Source organism: Erinaceus europaeus, chromosome 7 (genome assembly GCF_950295315.1).
Source record: "Erinaceus europaeus chromosome 7, mEriEur2.1, whole genome shotgun sequence".
NCBI classification, from domain to species: domain Eukaryota; kingdom Metazoa; phylum Chordata; class Mammalia; order Eulipotyphla; family Erinaceidae; genus Erinaceus; species Erinaceus europaeus.
In genome coordinates, this window is record NC_080168.1 from 19,916,843 (window position 1) to 19,941,683 (window position 24,841).

Sequence of the window (24,841 nt, forward strand, 5' to 3'; positions counted from 1 at the left end):
TTTCCAAAATCAGAATTCTACCACTGTACCACCTCCCAATATCCCAGATTAACATTTTAAAAATTATACTTACACACACACATACATTCACACACAATAATTTGATCACACTGGTTTCCTGTGCAGTTCCTATGCATAATGACATTGTGATTCTTACTACCTAAGAAGAAATTTCCAATTTTATTATTCTTGAATATAGAGGATTTACAGAAACAAGTGCTAGAGTATATTAAGAGCTGATTTTAAGGACTAATTGCATTAGCTCATATAAAAATATTTATTTATTCCCTTCTGTTGCCCTTGTTTTATTGTTGTAGTTATTGATGTTGTTGTTGTTGTTGGATAGGACAGAGAGAAATGGAGATAGGAGGGGAAGACAGAGGTGGGAGAGAAAGACACCTGCAGACCTGCTTCACCACCTGTGAAGCGGCTCCCCTGCAGGTGGGGAGATGGGGCTCAAACCGGGATTCTTATGCCAGTCCTTGCTCTTCGCGCCACTTGTGCTTAACCCACTGCGCTACCGCCGGACTCCTTTTTTTTTTTTTTTAATGCTTATTTATTTGTTTATCAATGAGGGAGGAAAGGGGGAAAGGAGAGAGAACCATTACTCTGGCACATGTGGTGCTCTGGATCAAGCTAAGGACCTTATTCTTGAGAGCCCGATACTTTATATACTGTGTCACCTCGTGGGCCATATCATAGTTTATTTCATTCACATAACAGTAGTGTGGTTTCTGTTTCTATGAGGTATTTTCTATTCCTGCTTCACAGATGAAAAATTATTTTCATGATTGTGAGAGAAGTAACTAAACAAAGGCATATACTAAATATTGAGAATAGATGTGATAAACTCTCATAGTTTATTTTTAATTTTTTAATATTTATTTTCCCTTTTGTTGCCCTTGTTTTTTATTGTTGTTGTAGTTATTATTGTTGTTGTAGTTATTATTGTTGTTGCTATTGATGTTGTCGTTGTTAGATAAGACAGAGAGAAATTGAGAGAGGAGGGGAAGACAGAGAGGGGGAGAGAAATACACCTGCAGACCTGCTTCACTGCCTGTGAAGTGACCTCCCTGCTGCGGGTGGGGGGGGACCTCGAACCAGGATCCTTACGCTCGACCAGGATCCTTACGCTATCCTTGCACTTTGTGCCATGTGCACTTAACCCAGTGCACTACTGCTGGACTCCCCTCAGTTTAAAACTGAAGTTAAGGAAATGGCTCAATGAGTAGAGAACTTTTTTCACCACACATTAACCCCTGGACTTGATCCCCAGCACCATGGATGGCATTAATCTCTCTCCCTCTCCTCCTCTCTCATCCCCTCCCCTCCCTTCTCCTTCCTTTCCCTCTCTTCCCCCCCCCCCCCTCAGAATAAAAACTGGGCCTGGAGACAGGCAGTTTAGCAGTATCACACATATAGAAGGTCTTGAATTCATTTCCTAGTACTGCATAATAAAACACATAAATACAACCCTGAAAATTAATTCAGTTTTCTAAAATCTAGAATACATCGTTAAGACTGTTACCAATACTAGTAGACCAATTCATTATGAAGAATGCAAAACTTCTGAAACAGCACACACACACACACACACACACACACACACACACACACACACACGTGGGGGGTAGAAGTTGAAATATAATTTGTCCTTGATTTCTCTTCCCTATCAGGATTATTGCTGGGGTTTGGTGCCTACGCTATGACGCCACTGTTTAGGATGGTCTGTTTATTCCTTTTCTGTTTTTCTGATAGAGACAGAGAGAAGTAGAGAGGGAGAGAGATAAAGAGTAGGAAAGAGAAGGAGAGATACCTACTATACTGTTTCAACACTGGTGAAGCTTCCCCGCCTGCAGTGGGGACCAAGGATTGAACCTAGGTACATGTGCCTAGTAATGTACGCACTCTACAAGTTACTCCATCACTCGGCTTCTGACTAGTTTTTCTAAGGGCAATGAAATATAGTCAACCACTTATTTATTCCCCTATTTATTGAGTACAGATATATGCAAGGTATACTTTAATATATTGGTTATATTTCTCACTTATGCTCTGAAAGAAATTTAAACTTTTGTATGGCTTTTGGCTAGATTGATGACAAAATTTTGAAACACAATGAAACCCAAACTAGGGCCAATGCTCATTTACTAAATGAACATTTTATGTGCAAACAAACAGCTGCTGGGATTCAACAGAATTTTAAACAAGCTGTTTGTAAGTTTTTCTGACAGCTGTTTTTTGGTGATTTTTGCCAATACAATTTTTCTTGCTCCGCATCACAGCAATCTTTTATTCTAGTGTCCCTTCAAAGAATAACTTCCTTGCCTTAATCACGTTTACAGAGATTTATGGCTTGATGCTTATTCAGTGGGTACATCTCAACACAAAATGTCAGTGAGCCTGTTATAAATTGCTTCTGGCATTCCTACTCTATCTTTTATTTGGCTGGGAGTATTTCCACCTGAAAGTGATAAATTCCTGCTATAACCACTTTATGTGCTTCAGTAATTACACTGTACAGAAGAAAAGGGGGTTTCTTCTGAGGTGTCTCCTTAAAAATAGCAAGCAATAAAAGGCAGTGGAATGGGCTGCACTCTGAAGTCTATTGAACAAAAAACAATGACCAGTGAAATATCTGTGTCAGACTCAATTTGACAAATGATCAGGAAATACAGAAGATGCCCAAACCTTTAAAACTACTGCTGTCTGCTGTAAAGACCTGTTAAAACAACTATATCTTTAGACTATTTACTTTGGATCCTCTGGCAGTCGTTTGGCAGATACCCACAAAAATTGGAGCTAACATCTCTTTAGAAACTATCTCAAATTATCTAAATACTTTTAGAGGCTTGGAAAAATGTTCAGTAAATGCCAAGGTCTAGGTGACATTGAAACTGTATCTATACTTGCAAACTGAAGAATATACACCATGTCACAATCACTGCAGTCAATATTGAGTGATACAGACCCATACAACAACTGCAATGATCAACAGGGAGACCACAGACCATTATTTACATCCAAGGGTGCTGGGTATTGACTGATAGGTTATGACAACACTCATTTGCTTGCTTTATGTAAGCCATCTATAGTATACAAGATAAAATTACTCTACAACTGTTTATGTCTTTTTGCCCTCAAAAATATCGATATTCTAAAGAACTCCAAGTTGAGGGTTGAGTGGTGGCATACAAGGTTAAGCACATGCCTTCCCTACCGTGTGCAAAGACTTGTGCTCCAGTTTCTGTTCTCCACCCACAAGGGGGCAAGCTTCAAGAAGGGTGAAGTAGGTCAGCAAAGGTTGCTTTTTCTCTCTCCCTCTCTATCTTCCCCTTCCTTCTCAATTTCTCTCTGTCCTATCTTAGTGTCGGCTACAGCACTGAGCATCAGAGATAACCCTGGTGGCAGAAAATTAAAAAAAAAAATCTCCAAGTTAAATCAATAGAACTTAAGAAGATTATTATTATACAGGCACTAACATCATGCCAAGGATTGTGTGAAGAAGTCGATAGAGGGGTTCGGGCGGTAGGGCAGCAGGTTAAGCGCACATGGCGCCAAGTGCAAATACCAGCATAAGGATCGCAGTGGGAGCCCCGGGTTCCCCACCTGCAAGGGGGTCGCCTCACAGGCGGTGAAACAGGTCTGAAGATGTCTATCTTTCTCTCTCCCTCCCTGTCTTCCTTCCTCTCTTGATTTCTCTCTGTCCTATCCAATGACGACAACAATAATAAAAACAAATAATAACAACAAAATGGAAAAAAAAAATGGCCTCCAGGAGCAGTAGATTTGTAGTGCAAGCACCGAGCCCTAGAAATAACCTTGGGAGCAAAAAAAAAAAAAAATCCGATAGATATTTTGTGTAAGGTGATAATGTAAAGGATTGTGACCATTATAGCGTTCCAGCTTCCTTTCAGAGTTATTGTATCATAGTTACAAAGGAATTGCTAAAGCAAATATCTGTTTTAATAGGTGCAGTATGAGTAAAGCCTTCTTGCTGAGAATATATACTCTTTCTTTTTTTCTTTGAGAATATATACTCTTTCATAAGAAAATTATAAAGTATGGGGGCCTGGTGGTGGTGCACCTAATTAAACACACACATTATAGTGCAGTGACCCAGGTTCAAGTCCCTGGTTCCCAACTGCAGAGGGACAGCTTCATAAGTGGTGAAGCAAGACTGCAGGTTCTCTCTGTCTATCTCCACCTTCCCCTCTCAATTTCTCTTTGTCTCTATTCAATAATAAATGAGTAAAAATATTTTTTAAATAAAATTATAAAGCAGAGTCTAGGCTGAGGCATACTGGGCAGAGTATACATTATCCTGTGCTGTAAGGACCAGGATTCAAGTCCTGGGTCCACATCTGCACTGGGGAAACTTTACAAGCAGTGAAGGAGTTCTGCAGATCTCTCTCTCTCTCTCTGTTCTATAGCTTCCCTTTTACCTCTCAATTTTTCTGTCTCCATAAAAAAAAAAAAGAAAGTTATAAAACCAGTGACTTAATATAGCTCAGAAATGTTAAAAAGCTTTCCTAAAAAAATTGTTGTGCACTTAGTTGAGTTAAATGTTAATATAGAAACTAATGTTCAACACAATTCATTGTGAAGGGATTTCCACAGGTTGTATTACACTATAGATTTTGAACAGTTCCATATTTAATCATTTCTTTATCACAACAATCGTACAAGGTTCTGTGCAATCATCCTAAATGTGCAAGATGGATTAAATAACAGATCTGTGGAAGCAATCTTAGAAAAGGAGATGTTTATAAATGAGTTGTGTTTTACTTCAGAGCTCTGTGTGCTTAATCATGAGACCATATTGAATTGAAAAAAAAAAAGGCACAGAACTTATTACCAGAACTTTATTTATTTTTATCAGCGATTTAATAATTAACAAGATTATAACAGGGGTACAATTCTGCAAATTTCCCACCACCAGAGGTCCATATCCCCTCCTTTCCATTGGAAGCTTCCCTATTCTTTACCCCTCTGGGAGTATGGGCCTAAAGTCTTTATGGGGTGCAGAAGGTGGAAGTCTGGCTTCTCTGTTAAACATAGATGTTGACAGGTCAATCCATGTCCCTAGACTGTTTCTATCTTTCACTACTGTGGTAGGGCTCTGAAGAGGTGATGTTCTGGGACACAGTGGTGAGGCTGTCTGCCAGGGGAGGTTCGGGTGGTGACAATGAGTCTGCAACTTGGTGGCTGAAAGGTGGTAAGATATAAAAGCAAATAGTTCAATAAACAGACACTGAAAGTTAGGAAAAGGGCAAATGAAACCAGGGGTCTTTGTGCAGAAAGAAGTGAGGAAGTCTACTTTAGGTATGTGACCTTAAATTGAATGTTATGTTAATGACATTCCCAGAGGAAGGCTATTCCCTCCATCAATATCCACAGTAGATTGCTCTTTTATCAAGGGTGTTCAAACTGCCTTGGCGGTGAATGTCTAGGTTCCAGAGAGGTCCTTGCAAACCAAATGTACCTCTGACAAAGAGAATGAACTTTAGTCAAAGTGGTCAATTCCTCTGTATGACACAATTAAAATCCAGAGAAGAATTAGTGTGTAGTTTCAATGAGTGACATAGCTTCACATTTCCATGTGATAACAGTCCGGGTATTATCTTTGTTCTGATTTTCTTTTTTTTTTTTTTTTTCAAATATTATTTATCTATTTACTACTGGACAGAGACAGAGAGAAATTGAGAGGGGAGAGGGAGAGAGACAGAGAGACACTTGCACTACTTCAAGCTTTCCCCGAGGTGGGGATCAGGGGCTTGAACCTGGGTCCTTGTGTGTTGTAATGTGAGCACTTAACCAGGTGCACCATGGCCTGGCCACTTGTTCTGATTTTCTTATTACATAAGTTTATTTAATTGACCATATAGAATTATTGCTTACTAAAAACACTTCATAACAGAAGAAAAAACTATTCACTTTCAGATTGTCTTCAACACCATTATATTGACCCTGCATATCTGGTAAAAGATCCAGACTTTGGAGGATAATGACCCAAAAGATGACAATCAGAATAAAGGGAGAAGGTAAGGCCATGAAGAGAGAATGGTGGATGAATAAACCTACAGTAGATTATCTGAATGCCTTAGCTTTCCCTAGGAGTGGTGTATTACAAAGGGCTGGCATGAGTAATTTTAAGTCTAAGGTACTGGGGAATATTACTTAAATGGAAGAGTAGAATAGACTAGGAGTGAAATGGTATGATAAACCTAAACTTTGATATACTGAAAATGTTCTTGCAGGGGCCTGGGAAGGGAAATGAGATATCTTGTTCTTTTTAAAGTAGGGAGATGATAGTGTTAGTGCCCTTAACTAGAGCTTTACTAAGAGCCTATATATGGATTGGATTTCCCTAGAGAACTTTTTCCTCCAGGAGCAGAGCTCAAAATGTTTTTTTGTTTGTTTGTTTTTGTTTGCCTCCAAGGTTATCGCTGGAGCTTGGTGCCACCACTATGAGCAGTGGATACTGCTCCTTGAGGCTCTCCCCCCCCCCCCGTCCCCCATCTTTTATTGTCTAGGACAGAGAGAAATTGAGAGGGAAGGGGAGGAGAGGTGAAAACAGGGAAGGAGAAAGATACCTGCAGACCCCCTATAGGTGGAGAGTGGGGTTTTGAACTTGACCTGGCTCACTGTGCTTTGTACTATGTGTGTGTAACTGGGTGCACCACTACCTGACAACCCCCCGCCCCAAAGTTCAAAGTTTTTATCCAGTGTTGATGTAGAATGTCCTGTATAGTTTGTTTTTTTTTTTTTTTTTTTGTCATTGTTGGGGCCAACTGTAGGTTGATGTCCAGACAGAAAGACAAACACAGAAAGACAGGGGAAGAGAGAGAAAGACACCATCATACAGAAGCTTCCTTTAGTGCTCAGTGTTGTACTTGGGGCATGAACCCCGGTCCAGTGCATGGCAAAACAGTATCCTTCCACATGAGCCATCTTGCTGGATCTGCTCTGGTTATTTCCCACCCATCTTTTACCCATGGACATAAATGGATATGGAACAAATAATAGACTCTCCAAACTCAGGGTCGGGGAGCTTGATTTATATGCACAAGGTCCTGAGTTTGATGCCTAGTAGATTGATCTCTGGTTTATTACATCTCTCTCTCTCTCTCTAACAAATCCTCTAAAACAGAACAAAAACAAACAAAGCAAAACACAACCCATCTCCATTGAAATTAAAGTATCTGCAACCTGAGCAAGGTTGGGAAGAAGCAAGTGGAAAGGGAAGTTACAAATGGGAGAGTAACTTTACTTGGTATTTTCTTGTGTTTATCATGGCCACATTTATTTAATGAATAAATGGTAGAAGAAAGGAGGAAACAGAAAAAACTCATTGCACTTGTATCACAATTCATTTAACCATACTGTACAAATGGACTAGTAATAATTGTTTGGCCTTCAAAGTAGTTGACCAAAAGGTCATTATTCTCATAATAATTAAATCATGCTTTAGCAAAAGTATTGATAAGACTGCTCAGTACTCTTCTAGTCTAACGCAATTGCACTACTGATTATATAATTACTCTCATATTAACTATTGAGTACTAATGATTTTACATGTAACTCATTTAATATGGAAACTAATAGAGAATTTAAGATTTGACTTAGTTCACGTACTTAATACATTAAATGGGATTACAAATAGGAGTGTTGACTCCTGAAATCCCCGATTATTCCGTTACACACCACAGCATCTCTACAAGTTTACGTAAACCAAGTTTATTAGAATTTGACTTTTCTGACACTTTTCAAAGAGTAAACAATGGCCTAACAGTGTCACCAGTCAAAGATTAACTTGTCGGATGACTTATTTGATGCCATGTTCAAGATCCAGATTGGAGCCAGGTCCCCACAACACGGAAGACTTGTGTTTCCCAGGAAGCTATTTTGATTTTTTTTTCTTCCCGCCAGGATAGAGGGGCGGTTCTCTGGCCCCCGCCCCCTTCCTCGACAACTGCGCTGCGCGCCACTTTGGCCCCGCCCGCCAACCTTCTGGGCTCATTCCCGTGGCCCCGCCCACCACAGTCTGGGCTAGTGTCCCGTAGCCCCGCCCCCCCGCCCTCGCTGTTTTCGAGGCCCCGCCCCTGCCAATCCTGCGAGTCAGCGTGCGGACTTTCCGTGCGTTTTAGCGGCCGGCCCCGCCTTCAGGCGTCCGCCAGAAGTGAGACGCTCTAACCACCGGAGCCTGCGGCGACTAAGTGGTTGCTCCAGTTCTTCGGTGTCCCGCTCTCCGAGGAGCCTGTCCCCGCGCAGGCGGGGCGATGTCGGGGAGCCGCCCGCCGCGGGTCCGCTCCGGGAACGAGCCCCGTCCGGGGCCCGCCATGGAGCCGGCGGGGCGAGGGGCCTGGGCCCACAGCCGCGCTTCGCTGCTCCGGCTGGAGAACCTTCTCCGCTGCTCGCGCTGGTAAAGGCCGATCGGGGGGCTCCCGGGAGGAAGGCGGCGGGGCAGGGGTCGCCCCTAGGCTCGGGGGTCGTCTCGGGCCCCCTCCTCCATGGCCACCCTCGGTCGGGCCGGGGGTCGTCCGCACCTGCCCGGGCGTCCGGCGCCAGTCCGCACCGCACAGGCCCCTCCTGGCCGCGGCGCCTCTGGCTTCTCACCCGGAAGCGGCCGACTGGCGAGTTTTCAAACTTGAGCGCGTCGCGGAGCCCGGGGGTGGAGCTGCGGCCCGGCCCGCCTCCGAGCACCACGCGCGGTGCAGATGTCTGCGCTGCCTGCTGATGGAGGCCATTAGCTCACTCGTACTCGCCCGCCACTCCCACTCCACTTATTCATTCATCCGCTCACTCGCTCACTCACTCACTCCACTCATTCGTTCATCCACTCACTTCATTCATCCATCCACTCACTCACCCATCCATTCACCTCCTTCACTCATTCACTCATCCATCCATACACTCACCCACCCTCCCACTCCACTTATTCATCCGCTCACTCGCTCACTCACTCCACTCATTCGTTCATCCACTCACTCACTTCACTTATTCGTTCATCACCCACCCACCCACTCACTAACTCACTCATCTATCCACTCACTCACCCCACTCATTTATTCATCCATCCATTCACTTACTTCACTCATTCACGTAACCATACACTCACTCACTCACTCATTCACTCACTCCACTTATTCATTCATCCGCTTTCTCACTCCACTCATTTGTTCATCCACTCACTCACTCACTTCACTCATTCACTCACTTCATTCATCAACTCACTCACTCACTCACTCCAGAACTGGACACCCAGGGCTGTCTGCTCCTCCCAGCAGTGTTTGTCGGGGAGAAGGGAGAGCTTTTGGGGGCTTGGGGGGTGGTGATGGTGGGGGTTGTTTGAAGGGAGACACTGCCCTGCCAGTTCACATTCATTTTCTCATTTCTTTGGCCTGAAGACTCTGTTCTGGGTTCCCAACATCTTGGGGAATGCCAGTCTTTTTTCCTTTTCTTTTCTTTTCTTTTTTCTTTCTTCTTTCTTTATTTTTTTGCTGCAGCTGCTTTTTTTCTTCTTACTGGGACACACCATGGGTGGGGTGGGGTCTCTGTTGAAAGTTCATCCCTTCCGAAGACACTAGTTTTCTTGTCTACTTTTCCTGTAGCTCTTCTTAATACAGAAACCAAGAAAGTTTCTTTAAAGAAAAGGAAAGCCCTGTCTTTTCATTACTTCGAGAGACTTAGGCAGGTTTTCTCTCATCTTGTGTCCATCCATTCATCCATCTTCCAGCCATGACTTTATTGAGGAATGCTGATCTTAGGATTGTATTTATTTATTTTAAAAAATATTCCCTTTTTTTGCCCTTATTGTTTTATTGTTGTCCTTATTGATGTCGTTGTTGGGTAGGAAGAGAGAAAAGGAGAGAGGAGGAGGAGAGAAAGACACCTGCAGACCTGCTTCACCACTTGTGAAGTGACTCCCCTGCAGGCGGGGAGCCGGGGCTCGAACTGGGATCCTTACACCGGTCTTTGCACTTTGTGCCATGTGCGCTTAACCTGCTGTGACTTCCTGGATTTATTACAGGGGTATAATTCTATATCTCCCTAAGGTAGATGTCAGTGGAATTTCTCTCTTTAACTTTTTTTTTCCCCTTTGGTTACCAGCCTTCAGAACTTGCTTGTTTATAAGTATTAATAGCATAACGACTTTTTGCTTAAAAGTGAAAAGAACTGTCAAGAGAGTTTTGCACTTAAATTTTATTTTACAGAACCTTTACAAGGTGTGACCAAGTGACACCATCAGACTCCTTAGAAAAGTAGTAATACTTTTGGGAGTTCATGGAGACATTGAGTTGTGTTTCCCCATAACACATGACTTATCTGAACATAAGAACTTTAAAATTGTCACTGCTAGTCTAGAGACAATTGTAGTCACACTTTCAGAGTCCCGACAAACATGAGTCTTTGTGTTGGTATGCTTCTAATTCTGCTTCTAAAACCCCTTCTGTTTCACTGGTTTAATCCCCCCTGCTTAACACTGTATTCTATTTACATAACCACTGTTAACTAAACATTGCTCTACCTGCAGGGCATTGGTTTAATCCTGCTGGTTCATACTCCCTTTTTGCTCCGCCCCCTCTCCTTGTCACACCCTGATTTCCACCAGTCTTTTTTCGCTCCGCCCTCTCTACGTCACATCCTGTTTCCACCCTGCTTGTCTAGTATATATATAAGGACAGGATTGTGATTAGAGATAGCTTAGTTTAGATTGCACTGCGTTCCACATGAATAAAGAGATACTGCAAGTGTTAAAACAGTGCTGGAGGTGTCTCTCTGTCTCCCCCTCCCAATTTCTGGCTGTCTCTATCCAATAAATAAATAAAGATGATAAAATATTAAAAAAAAAAAAAAAAGAGAGAGAGAGAGAGATACTGCTTCCCAGCTCAGCCATGAGTCCATTGTGGTCTATCTCCCGCCCGCGAAGCTAGCTAGCCCGGCATCTTTGAGCTGGGATATTTCTGCATGGAAAGTGCTAGAATAGCAGCACAGTGATTTGCTTAGATTATGGCATCAGACTAGCAGAGCTCAGCTTCAAGGTAATCGAGCGGCCCAAGTAAATATAACCTTTCTGTGCCTCATTTTCCATGAGTGACAGTAGTTCTCACCTCATCCTGATGTAAGAATTTTGTTTATTACTTTTTTAACATTTATTTTGAAAGAGAGACAGAGAGATGTACTAATGGACCATTCTGGCATATGAAGTTTGGGAGCTCAAACCTGGAACTTGACACATGCAAGTCTGAATTCTGCTGCTGAGTCGCCTCTCCTGCTGAAGGATTTGTTATTAATAATTGGAGGGAAAAAAAAAACAAAACTGAGCACCTACAAAGTGCCGGGTATTGTTCTTTGCATTGGGGACTGATTTGAGTCCTTTTTTTGGTGCATGTATAGTTTCACCACTTAAGAAAGACAGAGACTTCTTTTTTTTTCTTCCAGATATCTATTGATCTGTGTATCCACCTATGTAAGTAGAGGGAGAGGGAGAGGCGACATAGCACCACAAGCTTTCTCCAGTGCCTTGCCACTCCCTTGTCATAGCTGGAGGCTTGAATCTGGATCTCAGGCATAAGAGAATAGGACCCTACCAGCTGAGCTATCTTAACAAGCCACCCACTTCCTGAGAACCTGATTTTTATTATGGGAGCAGAACAATGAAATGCTATTATACAGGTTGTGTTAAGTGGGTTGTTGTTGAATAATCTTTTTAAAATTTATTTATTTGCAACCCCACCTCCACCCCTGTCCCCACACAGGGCTTTTCCCATGTGTGATACCACTGCTGAATTGCTTCCTGCAACCTATGTTTCTCTCTCTCTCTCTCTCCTTTTTTTTAAATTTTATTTTAGAGAAGGAGAAAGGAGTGAGGGAGAGACAGAAAGCTATCATAGCATTGCTTGTCCATCCATGGGCTGTTCATGATATTCGTATGCACTCGGGCTCAGATCTGGAACCTTGTTTGTGGTAAAGTGTGTGCTCTGCTGGATGGGGTGAGCTGAGCTGTATTCTGGGCCCTGTCAAAGGACAGTTGCTAATGGATTTATAAAACTAGTGTAGTCTTGTGCCTGAGGTGAGGTGTGGAGATGGGGCCAGGGGTGTCCTGGTGGATAAAGAACTGCACTCAAGCATAAAGTCTCGAATTCCATCTCAGGCATCACATATACTAGAGGGATGCACTGATCCTCTTCCTCCTCCTCCTCCTCCTCCTCTCTTGTTACTTTTAATAAACCTTTCAAAAGTATTTGTAAGAAATAGCATAGTCTCTGCTTGATAAGTGATTTGCAACTCAAACTATTGCAAAATAGACAAAATAATCTATGCCAGTAATCTATAAAGGTTTACCACAGTGTAATAAGACCAGTTTGATTTTTCTTTTCTTTTTTTCTGGTTTCTACCTAAAATAAGCAATAAATAAGAGCCAAAGGATTGAAAGTAGACATCAGATGACTAGGTCCCGACTTTTAAAATTCTCACCTTCTTTACTTTAAGAGAGAGAGTGGGGACTGAGAGAGGAGACACACCGCAGCACTGCTCCTTCATCCATGGAGTTGTACCGTCATACCTCCCTGCTACCCGCCCCCCCCCCCCCCCCAATGTGGCTTTGGGTCTGGAACCCAGGATCTCATACATGGTAAGGCCTACATTCACAGCACCCGCTCCAAACTTCTACTATACCCCATCTAGTTGCTGTTTAACAAACTCCAGTGACTAAAAGTAAATGTATATGAATCATTGATGAGTTAGCTAAATTACAGTTGTTCTTTTTCTTTGTGGTTTTCACTGTGGCTTCACAGTTCTGGGCAGCTTTTTGGATAGAGAGAAGGACACCTCAGCACAGAAAGCTGCTTTCAGTGCCATGGGGTCTAGGCTGGCATCTGACTCGCGCTCCTGACAAAGCAGAGCACTGTCCATCTTGCTGCTCTTCTGAGTTGTTGTTTGGGTACACATTTGGCTTTCTAACTTTTTCTGTAGAGGGTCAGATAGTAAGTAGGTTTAGCTGGCAGAAGACCTTCTTTGTTTGCTTTGTTTTTATAGCTTTTAAAATTGTGACAAAGTTCAAGAGTTGTGCAAAAAAATCACTGACTTGATTGGGCTCACAGGCCGTGGCTCGCCGAACTCCCATTTTAACAGGTAAAGGGGCATAGTTTAAAAAAAACCCTTTTGGGAGGGGGCAGGTGGTAGCGCTTAACCCACATGGCACGAAGTGCAATGACCGGCGAAAGGATCCCGTTTGGAGCCCCTGGCTCCCCACCTGCAGGGGGGTGGCATCACAAGCAGTGAAGCAGGTCTGCAGGTGTCTGTCTTTCTCTTCCCCTCTCTGTCTTCCCCTCCTCTCTCCATTTCTCTCTGTCCTGTCCAACAACAACAACATCAATAACAACAACAATAATTACAACAACAATTAAAAGACCAACAAGGGCAATAAAGGGGAAAAGGAGCAGTGGGTTTATGGTGCAGGCACTGAGCCCCAGCAATAACCCTAGAGGCACAAAAGAAAAAAAAAAAACCTTTTGGTAGAAAATATCTAATTACTGTTTAGAATTAACCTTGCATTCCACTTTGGTTCTCTGTTCACATTGGACACAGTAGTGAATGAAGCTTGACCAGTGGCGCTTTACCCACAGGCAGGGAAGGGGGTAACTTCTTTTTTTTTTTTTTGCACCTCTGCTATTTGCTAGCTGCCCGACATCACTGCTTGAAAGGAGCAGCTCAGGCTATTCTACTTCTTGCTCCTGCTATCCACCATTCAAAGCAATGTCATATTATTTGAAATTGTGTGTCAATATGTCCTTTTACAGAGTTTGAAAGTTCTACCAGTGGACTAGTGATTACCCCGATTACCCTCACATTCAGCTTGCAGCTGTCATCTGTCTTGTGTAGCACATTGGGTATATTTTGCAGCAAGCATTACTTTCTGGTGGGGTGGACTGGCTACATTACGGGGCATTCTTTCTTGACCTTTAACACAAGTATGTTTCCAAGGTGAAGAAGCTGATGGAATTGTTCAAGAGACCAGTTGTGACATTTGTGTTAGATTCAAGCTTCACAGCCAGATAGAAGCTATTTAAAGATTTGGGGGGGTGGGGGGGTGGGTGATACAGGAAGACCATATCATGTGAGAGGCTGGCAGCAAGTATAGTGATAATATGTTCCTAAAGGAGGCCAAAAAACAGGAGCTATGGTGTAAAATAAGTCCAGGTGCCACGTGACATTGTTTTGTGAGTTAAAATAATTAGGAACCTTTGATATTTTGGGAGGAGAGGATTCACAATTGTGGCGATTGTAGTTTGGATATCTAGCACTTTTTGAATTAACGTCTAGTAAAAAAAAATGATACTGTAATTTTTAATAGGTGACCTTCCCCACCCCAAATTATCTTACTTCACTCATAAGTGGGGTTTAAGAAACAAAGGAATGAAAATATAGGTGAAACATTAATAAACTGTGATCTGTTTCAGTACATCCAAGAACACAAAAGAGGGAGGTCAAAGGGGGAGTGGGGGATGGGGGCGATGGGGGTGGCAGGGCCATAGAAGGAGAGGGTACCTTGGTCTTTGGTGAGGTGTGCTGATACCTGCCTTGGGAAGAATTGCAACTTTACTCCTCTGCCACTGGCAGTCTTGTAGAACAGCATTTCCTCAAAACAAAACACCCAGTGATCAAGATCAGTGTTTTTTCTTGGGGGGGGGGGGGTAGATAGCATAATGTTATGCAAAGAGACTCTCATGCCTGAGGCTCCAAAGCCCTGGGTTCAATCCCCTGTACCACCATAGGCCAGAGCTGAGCAGTGCTCTGGTTATTTTTTTTTTTCTCTTTCTCTACATCTCTTTCAAGAATAAAATAAAGAAAATATTTTAAAACAATAATGTTTTATCTTATATTTTCAGGCAGCATTGCTTAGTAGTTAATAGTATGGATTTTTGACCCTAATTTCAAATCTCATCTTTGATAGACCAGAGAGAGATTGAGAGGGGAGGGGAAATAGAGGAGAGAGAGAGACACCCGCTGACCTTTTTCCTATTTGCAGGTGTGTGTATGTGGGGTGGCTGGAACCTGGGTCCTTGAGCATAGTAATCAGTGTGTGCACATCGAGCACCCCTGCTGTCTGGCCTACTTGATATTCATAGCCTTGGTTAGATTTTTATAGATTAGCTAAGTGGAATGTATTAACAAGTAACACTGTGTTAAAAGGGATTGTCAAGTAAAGTGAGTAAAGTGGAGTGAGTCAGGTGGGCAGGGAGTTAAGACAGGGTAAGGTCATAGTGATTAACAGCTTAGCTGAACAGACTATTCTGTTGGTTCATGTCATTTTTCTTTAAGGAGATCAATGTTTTGTAACTTTCCTGTGACTCTGGTGTCTTCAACATGAAGGAAATGCAGTAATTGCTTTTCCAGACTCTCTTCAGTTTTCAGTTTCCACAATTCTTAGTGCTTGTTGTATACAAAATGTGGTCTTAAACTTCTTGTTGAACTTTAATGTATTTATAGAGATGGGCATAGGTCATTGTTCAGCAGTCATCCTCCGAATTGTGGGGCATATTTGTTTATGTGGTATTGTGATTTTGTTTGGCCTCTGTCCTTTCAGTATATTATACATTTACTTCATAAAGACAGGTTCATATTTCTTCTTTGTTTCTAGATTCATTTATTTATAGACAAGATAGGTAGAGTGAGAACTAGAGTGTCACTTTGGAACTAGGGATTGAACTCAAGGCCCCATGCTTCCTGCTTGGGTACTGTACCTGTTGTACCTCCTGGGCCACAAGATGGGTTCACCTTTCTTGTCATAGTGCTGTGCATGTAATTTATCTTTAAATAAGCCTGCCTTCCTTCCTTCCTTCCTTCCTTCCTTCCTTCCTTCCTTCCTTCCCTTTTTCTTTTTGTTCGAGTCTCACTGTTGCAGCTCAGCTTTTTTTTCAGATGGAAAGAATCACAGATGCAGAGATGAAAAGATACCACAGCCCCGAAGTTTTCATGGTATGGTGGCAGCCAGGATCAAATCTGGGGCACACGCATGGCAAAAGTTTTTTTTTTTCCCCCTCTATAGAGATTTATTTCTTTTTTAATTTTATTATTACCAGAACACTGTGTAACTCTTGTTTATGGTGGTTGTGGGGATTAAACTTGGGACCTCTGAGCCTCAGGCTTGAAAGTAGTTTGCATAACCATTGTATTATCTCCCCCAGTCATTTGATTTATTATTTTGTTTGTGAGAGGTAACCATTATATTATCTCCCCCAGTCATTTGATTTATTATTTTGTTTGTGATAGGATGAGAAAGGTTAGCGAGAAAGAGAAAGATCAGAGTGCTGGTTACTTCTGGAATAAGGTAGTACTATGGATTGAACCTATGACCACAGGCATACCAATTCTGTGGACACATTTATTTATCTATTTATTTTTTTGGATGTGAGTAGGGTAGAAATGAACATATGAAGAGGAGTACCTACATCTAGATAATTAAAAAAAAAAATGCAACTTTTGAACATCAAGTAGGAGAGGTGAAGTCTTAAAGAAGGAATATTATCTATTACTTAGCTAATATTTTGGAGAAAGGGAATAGAAGACAGAATAAAAACTATTTGGATTGGGCATACATTGGTAGTCTCAGTGGCTCATCTGTTTCATAGTAGTAGATTCTACTATAATTTGTCATCAATAGAATTTTATTGCCTTTGTGACTTTTTTTTTGGAAATTCAATTTATTGGTTTATCAAAAGTCTACTGACACCGAGCAATTATGCATAATTTCATGGTTTTCCTTTTTTTGGTTTACTTGAATTTGCCATGCAAAATAGCCCAAATAAGATCTTTTTTTGCTATCCATCTCCCTTACTTGTTAATGATCTTGTTTAATTATCCTAAAGACAAATACAACACATTGTTTAATTGACTTGGAAGGCTTGTGCATTATGGTGTTGGCCCACATTTGAGGATACCTTGGGGATTTTCTGCAGTGTAAGAGCATTGTGGTACCCATTTTATGTAATATTAAACAGCAGTCGATCTCTTGTGGGAGCTTATGGAGCCATTCAGTTCAGAAATAGGTCTGCTTCAGTATTGTAATTTCAGCTGAATTCACTTTCATTTTAATTTTCTTTGCAAAGGAAATTTTATATTAAGAGGACCTTTTTTTGGAAGAAAAAAAATTAGTCTTCAATACTGAGTCAGTTCTTCCTTTGGCTATATAGTTCACCAACTGTACCAGCCTTTCCAAATCAGCTACATGGAAAGTAGCAAAACTGTGACTGGAGATGGGAACAGGAACAGCTGAGTTTTCGAGGCACAGAAATCTTGTTACCATGCAAATGTCCTTTCTCATTCTTCTGGATTTTTTTTCCCTTTCTTACTAATGTGTATATCAAACAAAAAGGTGCTAACAGTTATTATATATATATATATATATCCTTATCAATATCATATATTGTTAATTTAGCTTATGAAACTATAAGCACCTCAAGAAATAATGCAGTTAAATTAGGCTCTTTCCATATGTGATGAATGGACCAGGCTTTGTCTAAGTGATCAGATAGATACTATAATCTTAAGAATTGCTGTGCTTCTTTTTTTAGTTTCACAATTATTATAGTATTGTGGAAACTGTTTTGGTGCATAATGTATTGGGTTTGAATAGTTTTGATGGGAGAAGAAATGTATTCAGTTCTGAGGAGAGCAGTCTGGACAGTTCTGGGATTGGAATTGAACAGAAGGTAATTAAGAAATGGTACTGACATCTCTGTGACCTTGGGAGAACTACTACAGTTTCCAGTGGAGGGGATGGGGACACAGAACTCTGGTGGTGGGAAAAGTGTGCACTTATATACCCTATTATAATTCTGTAAGTCAGTATTAAAATGCTAATGTAAAAAAAACAATAAAATTATAAAATGATCTTAAAAAAAAAAGATGGTATTGACACGAGCCTGGTAAAAGTGCAGAGGTTTCCTTGAACAGTTAAAGAAAAGGTTGCTGGAGTGGGAAGTTAACAGATTACAAAGAACTTTAACTTTATAATATCAATATTTAAAAAAAAATTATCTTTATTTATGTATTGGATAGAGACAGCCAGAAATCAAGAGGGAAGGGTTGGATAGAGAGGAAGAGAGAGAGACACCTGCAGCACTGCTTCACCACTCATGAAACTTTTCCCTTGCAGGTGGGGATGGGGAAACTCAATCAGATGCACCACCACCCAGCCCATTATCAATTTTTTTTTTAATTGAAAGTCATGACCCAGGAAATCGCTTACCCAGTATGGTGTGTACCTTATCATGCTCAAGAGCCTGAGTTTGAGCTTTGGTACCACATCAGAGTACAGCAGTGTGTGTGTGGTGTGTGTGTGTGTGTGTGTGTGTGTGTGTGCGTGCGTGCGTGCACGCGCGCGCGCACGTGCCGGGCTAGCGTGGTGGTGCCTCTTCCCAGGCGTGTACTCTCTGGATTGGAGAGAACTTGACTGGAGCCAGCCTGGGCTGCTGCTCACTCAGCGACTTGAGGGAGATGACTCAGGAACCAAACATGTGGCAGCGAGGCAATGCAATATCTTTATTGATCAGAGAGTCAAGGATTTTAAAGGGCAGACCTGGAAGTAGCAAGTCGGAAACGGAAATGGCTAGGAAAGGGGCGGAGAAAGGCAAAAAGGGCTGGGAAGGTAGAAACTTTCTTAGCAACTGTTGTGAGGGTTTTAACTGGTAGGATTAATACTACCCTTCAGGCAGGGAGGGTCTTGAGGGTAGAAAGAAGACAGATCAAAGGAATGGAATGGGTGGGGATCTTTCAGGCAAAACTGATTATGCAGATAGGCCATAGTATCAGGAATGCAGGGTGCTTTGTGAGCCCTGCCAAGCTTAACCACATCCTCACAATTTCCCCGACATGTGTGGTGTGTGTGTAAGCATTCCTTTGGTACCACATCAGAGTACAGCACTGTGTGTGTGTGTGTGTGTGTGTGTGTGTAAGCATTCCTTTGGCACATTCTTTCTTACCCTTAAGTTTCACCCTTTCATTCATCTTTCATAGTTGAAGAATTGCATTTAACTCAACATTCCAAGGTAATATTTTTTACTGGTATTTCTTTTTCCTATTTCCCCAATTTTGAAGTTTATTGACTTCCCAAGTGTTTACTCTGAAAGATGAGTTTCCTTGTTACCTATTATCTAATAACTTTCTGCTGTGGAAGATGGCAGGGTTTAGAACTCAGTACAAAATCATTTTCAATATCATTTTGAAGGTCTCCCTACACTAACATTTCTTGATACTCCTAGTATCTTTTTTCTCCTATTTTTGATACCCTTAAGATATTTCATACCATTGAGTTGTCAGAAAAGTCATGACATGTTTTTTTCTGTTTTTTCTATGCAAACGTGCATCATGACTATTTCTACAGCCAAATACTTTGGTTCTTTTTATATCTTAGAAAGGTAATTTATGTTATGAAACAGAAAATATTGAGCCAAGTTTTGTCCGTGAAAGCCTGAAGGCTATCACTGCAGCCTCTGGGCAGCTCTACATTGAGATACAGGAAAAGAAGGTGCTAAGAAAATGCTGAAATAGGCAGATAAATGTACTGTCAAAAGTTAAAACTTAGTAAAAGGTTTCAGAAAGAGGTTGTGGTGAGTATTATTTCCTAAATAGGTCATGTAGAATGATGACTAAAAATGCTTTGAAAAGCAACTTGGTTCAGTAGTAGGAAGGAAAGCTAGTCAAGTAATGGGATAGACGTGATGGTATATTGGTACAGAACCTTTACTTAAGAATTTATATGAGACAGAAAAAGAGTTTTCTCCCCCTTTTCTGTTGAAGAAATGATAACCTGTACATGTATGGATAAGCTAGAAGAAGAAAGGTGACTATAATGATGTAGATAGAGCGAATATATGAATACTCTATGTGAATAGATTATGTTAGGAACCAGAGAAGACATGGGACTTCAGCTATTAAGAACAGTACGTTATAGGGAGGAAGAATGACTGAAGGGTATATTTTCTCTTGAACCTGGAGGAAAAGTTAAGAATCTGGGCTGGAGAGATAGGAGTTGGTCTGTGTGGTAATCATGTTTGACTTCACTGCACTTCAGAGTTTCAGTAGCATGAAGATTGTTTTGAATAGCTATTTATTTAGTGGGTCACTAAGAACTGATATATCACATTGGTAGACATAGCTCTCTTAACTTTTTCTTTATTATTATTTTTTAAACCAGAACACCATTCATCTGTGCCTATTGGTGGTGCCAAGGATCAAATCTGGGATTTTGAACATGCAAGTCTTATGTAACTCCTGCTCAATCTCCCCAACCCTTTCTCAATTTTTAAAAATTTGTTTATTTATTATAGAGAGACAGAGAGAGAGAAAGGGAGAGGGAGAGGACTAAGATTGAATTAGGACACCACTCTGGCACATGTAATGCTGGGGACTGAACTTGGCATCTCATGCTTCTTGAGAATCCAGTGTATTAATCCATTCTGGAATGTCCTGAGTCTCCTATTTGAATTTTTATAATAATTATAGAGCTGTCAGGAAATGATTGGATATTGGGGCTTGTCTAATATTATAGGCCAACATTCATGAGCCTCTTCAGCGGTCAGTAGAATTAGAAGTGGTGGTAGTTAACTCTGGTTTCAGCTGGATATAAAATCCAGGGAGCTAATGGGCTAAATCTGGTTTTCTCTAAGGGTAGAGAAAAACCTAAAGGTGCAGGTCAGCGTGATGTTTGTTCAGGGAAGTGGGATAGAAGAGAGCAAGGATATTATGATAAGAGATGAGTAACACCACTTGGCATCTTAGAGTCAGGGTTTGTGAGTTAGTCAGTTGACACTAATGGGGGGGTTAGAGGTTAGGTTCAGTAGGTCTAATAAACATAAGTCACAGAAGTAGTGTAAAGCAACAGATCATATTAAGTGCCAGAATCACAAATGAAGCTGAGATATTATAAGCTAGTACTTTTGTCTCTATGTTCTACTCTGTAGAAAAAATTGTAATAGTGTAGTGTGTGTGTTTTTTGTTTTTAAAGTAATGGGTTTATAATGTCACTGGGCACCATTTTTTGGTATGTTGAGAATAACACTGTGAGAGTGTATTTAGTTCTTAGTAGTCTTTCCAGGAGTTCAGTTTCATTTTAATGTTGATATTTATTAAAATGTGCCGCGTTATGTGTGTGATATTTCAAAAAATGGAAAATTGTTTTTGTTGTATGGTATGTGTACAAAGGTAATTGGTTAACAGTGGTATAAATTCCTAAAGGTTCTAGGGTCACCGTAATAAGCCAAACACAGAAATGCTCTTCTTCTTCCTTTAAAAGTTTTTCTTCTGTTTGCTCCTGCTACTCTACCCTCTGGATATAATAACTTCTTGTGTGTTTATTAGTAAGTTCTATTAACTTTGTAGTTTTATCAAAAGTCACAGGTATTTTGATGGACACAATTGAGAAGAATTGTGTTTTTTTATCTTGCCCCAGTGATACGAATCTCATTCAGTCTGCAGACTGCCAATCTGATGATTCCTGTTTGTAATTACACAGGGAACAAAACACAATTCACTCACTGTGAACTGATAGGATGGCAGTATTTTTGACAAGCCATCTGTGTAAGATAAGATGACTACTTAAAAAATGTCAGAAGCCAATATTGTCTTACAGTTTCTTCCGGTCATGGTGAGCAGATGTCTTGATTTTCCCGGGGCAGTTCTGGTTGATACTTGTCGCAGCACCCTGTACAGTTAGTATCCGTTTCACTTTCAGACATCTTTTCTGTTGGAAAATACATTGTTATAATCTTTCTACTTAAGGGTCTTATTTTGAGATTTATGGTCTGCACTTGAATCCTTCTGTGAAGATTTATCTTAGTAGTTAAAAGAAGCAGCAGGTGGTTCAAAGATACTTCAACAAAGTTGTTCTTTTTCCTTAACTCCCCCACATATGAATTATAAAACTCTAACAATTTATACTGAGTTTGGTAGTTACTGTTTGGGTTCAGCAGATAAGTGATGATATAAAATTATACCCTTTCAAACAAATACGTCCTTTATAGCTTCTGTTTTGAGAAGAAGTATATTGGTGTTTGGCCTTGGATTTATGAAATGTTAAGATATAAAATATTTATTTAATAATGAGCCAGATATTATTTTCTTTCTTTCAAACAGCACTCATATCTTGAGAGAACCTGTGTGTTTAGGAGGATGTGAACACATCTTCTGTAGGTGAGTAAAACATGTGTAGCTATGTTTTAACTAGGCTATAGTCATTTAACCAAGACTAAGAGTAATGTTACTGTGTTCCTGTAACTCTCATTGCTTGTTAAAAAAAAAAGTACTGGACATTATCTCATCTTGATTCCTATAAATTTTTTAATTTACAATTATGAAATATAAAAATCAAAGTTCAAAATGGATTTGCTGAAAGTTACAAAGGATAGCATTACTAAGTGTGGGTGGAAAATTAGCATGTGTTACATTATTCATATGCATATCTGTTTGTCTTTCCCTTAATTTTAAATCAAGCCTTTCTACATTATGGAAGTCTTTTTCTTTATAATTACTGTACTAGTTTTCTAGGACTGTTGAAACAGGGTACCCACAAGCAGATGTCTTAGAACAATAGAAATGTGTTGATTCAAAGTTGTGGAGAGTAGAAGTTCCAGAGCGAGTTCTTAGCAGTGTTGTTTCCTTGGGAGGCCTGAGGGAATTTGCTTAATGCTTCTTTCTTACCTTTTGGAAGAGTTTCTAAGTCTTTGACATTCCTTGGTTTTTAACTGTATTGACAGTCTTTGCCATTACATATTCATGATAGTATGTTTCCCTTCTGTCATGTTTGTTTCTTTGTCCAAATTTCTTCCTTTGATATGAATAGCAGTTAGGTTGCATAACGGCAGGGGGTGGGGAGAAGCACCTAAGTAAGTTTTGGGTAAGAGTGTTCTGAAGGGAAATAATCTTGGGGAACAGAGAAATTATCTCCATGTGTCAGCTGCACTGTAAACCATTAACCCAGTGGGGGTCCTTAGCTTAATGGTTATGCAAAGAGACTCTCATGCCTGAGGCTTCAAGGTCTCAGGTTCAATTTCCACATCACCACCAGCCAGAGTTGATCAGTGCTCTGGTAAAATAATTAATTAATTAATTAAATTAAATATCCATTAACCACCCATAAATTTTTCTCTTTCTCCCCCCCCAATACGCACACACACACACACACACGCACATGCACGCGCACGCACACACACACACACACACACATGGTTAGAGCTCATCCTGATGATCTCATTTTAACTTGGTCATCTGCAAAGACCCTATTTACAAGTAAAGTCACATTTCCAGGTACTAAGGATTTGGACTTAAACGTCTTTTGAGAGAGGTTTTGGAAATGGGGAAACTTGGTCTAACTCATAACTGTTACTGAGAAATTACATGAAATAACATGAAAGTCCTGGCTTACTAGACTTTTAACTCAGCCTTGCTCTTTCTCAGGAGAAATCAATTAAAGGACTGAGTGTCTTCATTTAATTTCTGTGAGACAGAGTTAGCATATAGGCTCCTTAACTCAATCTTTTAATTATTATGACATTATGACTATGTGACTAGTATGAGCAAACTACAATATCAAGTTAAATCAGACATGCAAATAGTTTCAATATATTATTTCAGTGTGCTGAGGATGTGTAGGAGGTAGCTGCATTGGTGTCCCAATTTTCTTAGAAAATCCCATCGGTTTAATGGGACCCATTCTTTTTTTTATATATATTTATTTTATTTATTCCCTTTTGTTGCCCTTGTTGTTTTATTGTTGTAGTTATTATTGTTGTCATTGTTGGATAGGACAGAGAGAAATGGAGAGAGGTTAGGGGAAGACAGAGAGGAGGAGAGAAAGACACCTGCAGACCTGCTTCACTGCCTGTGAAGCGACTCCCCTGCAGGTGGGGAGCTGGGCTTCGAACCAGGATCCTTATGCCGGTCCTTGTGCTTTGCGCCACCTGCGCTTAGCCCGCTGCACTACAGCCCGACTCCCAATGGGACCCATTCTACAGGAGGATGGGGTAGGAAGTAGCATGGCTGCTTACCTCATACTTTCTGTTTGGATGATTAAAAGGAATTTCAGTTTTGATATGTGCAGAGCAGATCTGCTGATAATCCCCCCTTCAAACTGCTTCAGCCTTGGGAGTTGATAGCAAGCAGTAAGTGGTGCCACCCACTGCCGAGTACGGCAAAAGACACAGGTCACCCTTGACTGCCTTCATACCTTCTTAGCCCACTCCCACTCCTCCTCAGCTCACTTCATTCAGATCTGTCAGTTCCACATGAAAATGTGCCCTGAATCTTGAAGATGCCCTCACTTTTCTTTTTTACTTACTATATTTTCCCATTCTGGCCCATCACATCACCCATCCTCACACTAGTGCAGTATGTTCGTAACTGGTCTCTATTTTCTGCATTTCAGTCAGAGATGGCATTCATATCCTTCCTTACCCTCCTTAAGATTCTCTGTTTTTTCTTCTGTGACTAGAATGGCATCCACACAGCACTAAGGTCCACAAGACCCTGAAAAGGATCTAGTTCTTGTTTGCCTCTCAGGCTGCTCTTTCTTTTGGCTCCCACTTTCCAGCTAACCTTCTCCTTTAACTCATTAAATCTGCCGAGCTTACTGCTGTCCCAGGACTTTTGCATTGTTGTTTCTTCCATCGGGAATGTATTTCTGTTAATTTTTGTTTCTTTTCTTTTTCGGTGAGGCCATCTTTCCCCTCAGTTGTACTTTAAAGTCATTAACAGTTGTAGGGTGGTTGCATAGTAAATTCATGCCAGGCCTTGATAAAAGTTGCCCATGGAGGGGATGGGCTATGGAGTTCTGGTGGTG

General features: G+C 40.9%; 1 protein-coding gene and 1 long non-coding RNA gene across 3 annotated transcripts in view; one reads left to right on the forward strand and one right to left on the reverse strand.

Moving 5' to 3' along the window:
* Positions 1 to 8,663, reverse strand: part of LOC132539392 (uncharacterized) — a 30,331-nt gene extending 21,668 nt beyond the window's left edge. Inside the window, exon 1 of the long non-coding RNA XR_009550646.1 lies at positions 8,550 to 8,663. This is a non-coding gene — a long non-coding RNA (uncharacterized LOC132539392). The remainder of the gene's footprint in view (positions 1 to 8,549) is intronic.
* BARD1 (BRCA1 associated RING domain 1) overlaps positions 7,870 to 24,841 on the forward strand; it is a 76,975-nt gene continuing 60,003 nt past the window's right edge. For both annotated transcript variants that reach the window (XM_060193952.1, XM_007527941.3), the window contains exons 1-2: positions 7,870 to 8,425; positions 22,141 to 22,197. In XM_060193952.1, coding sequence (XP_060049935.1) covers positions 8,283 to 8,425; positions 22,141 to 22,197 — 200 coding nt within the window. In that variant the 5' untranslated portion in view covers positions 7,870 to 8,282. The remainder of the gene's footprint in view (positions 8,426 to 22,140; positions 22,198 to 24,841) is intronic.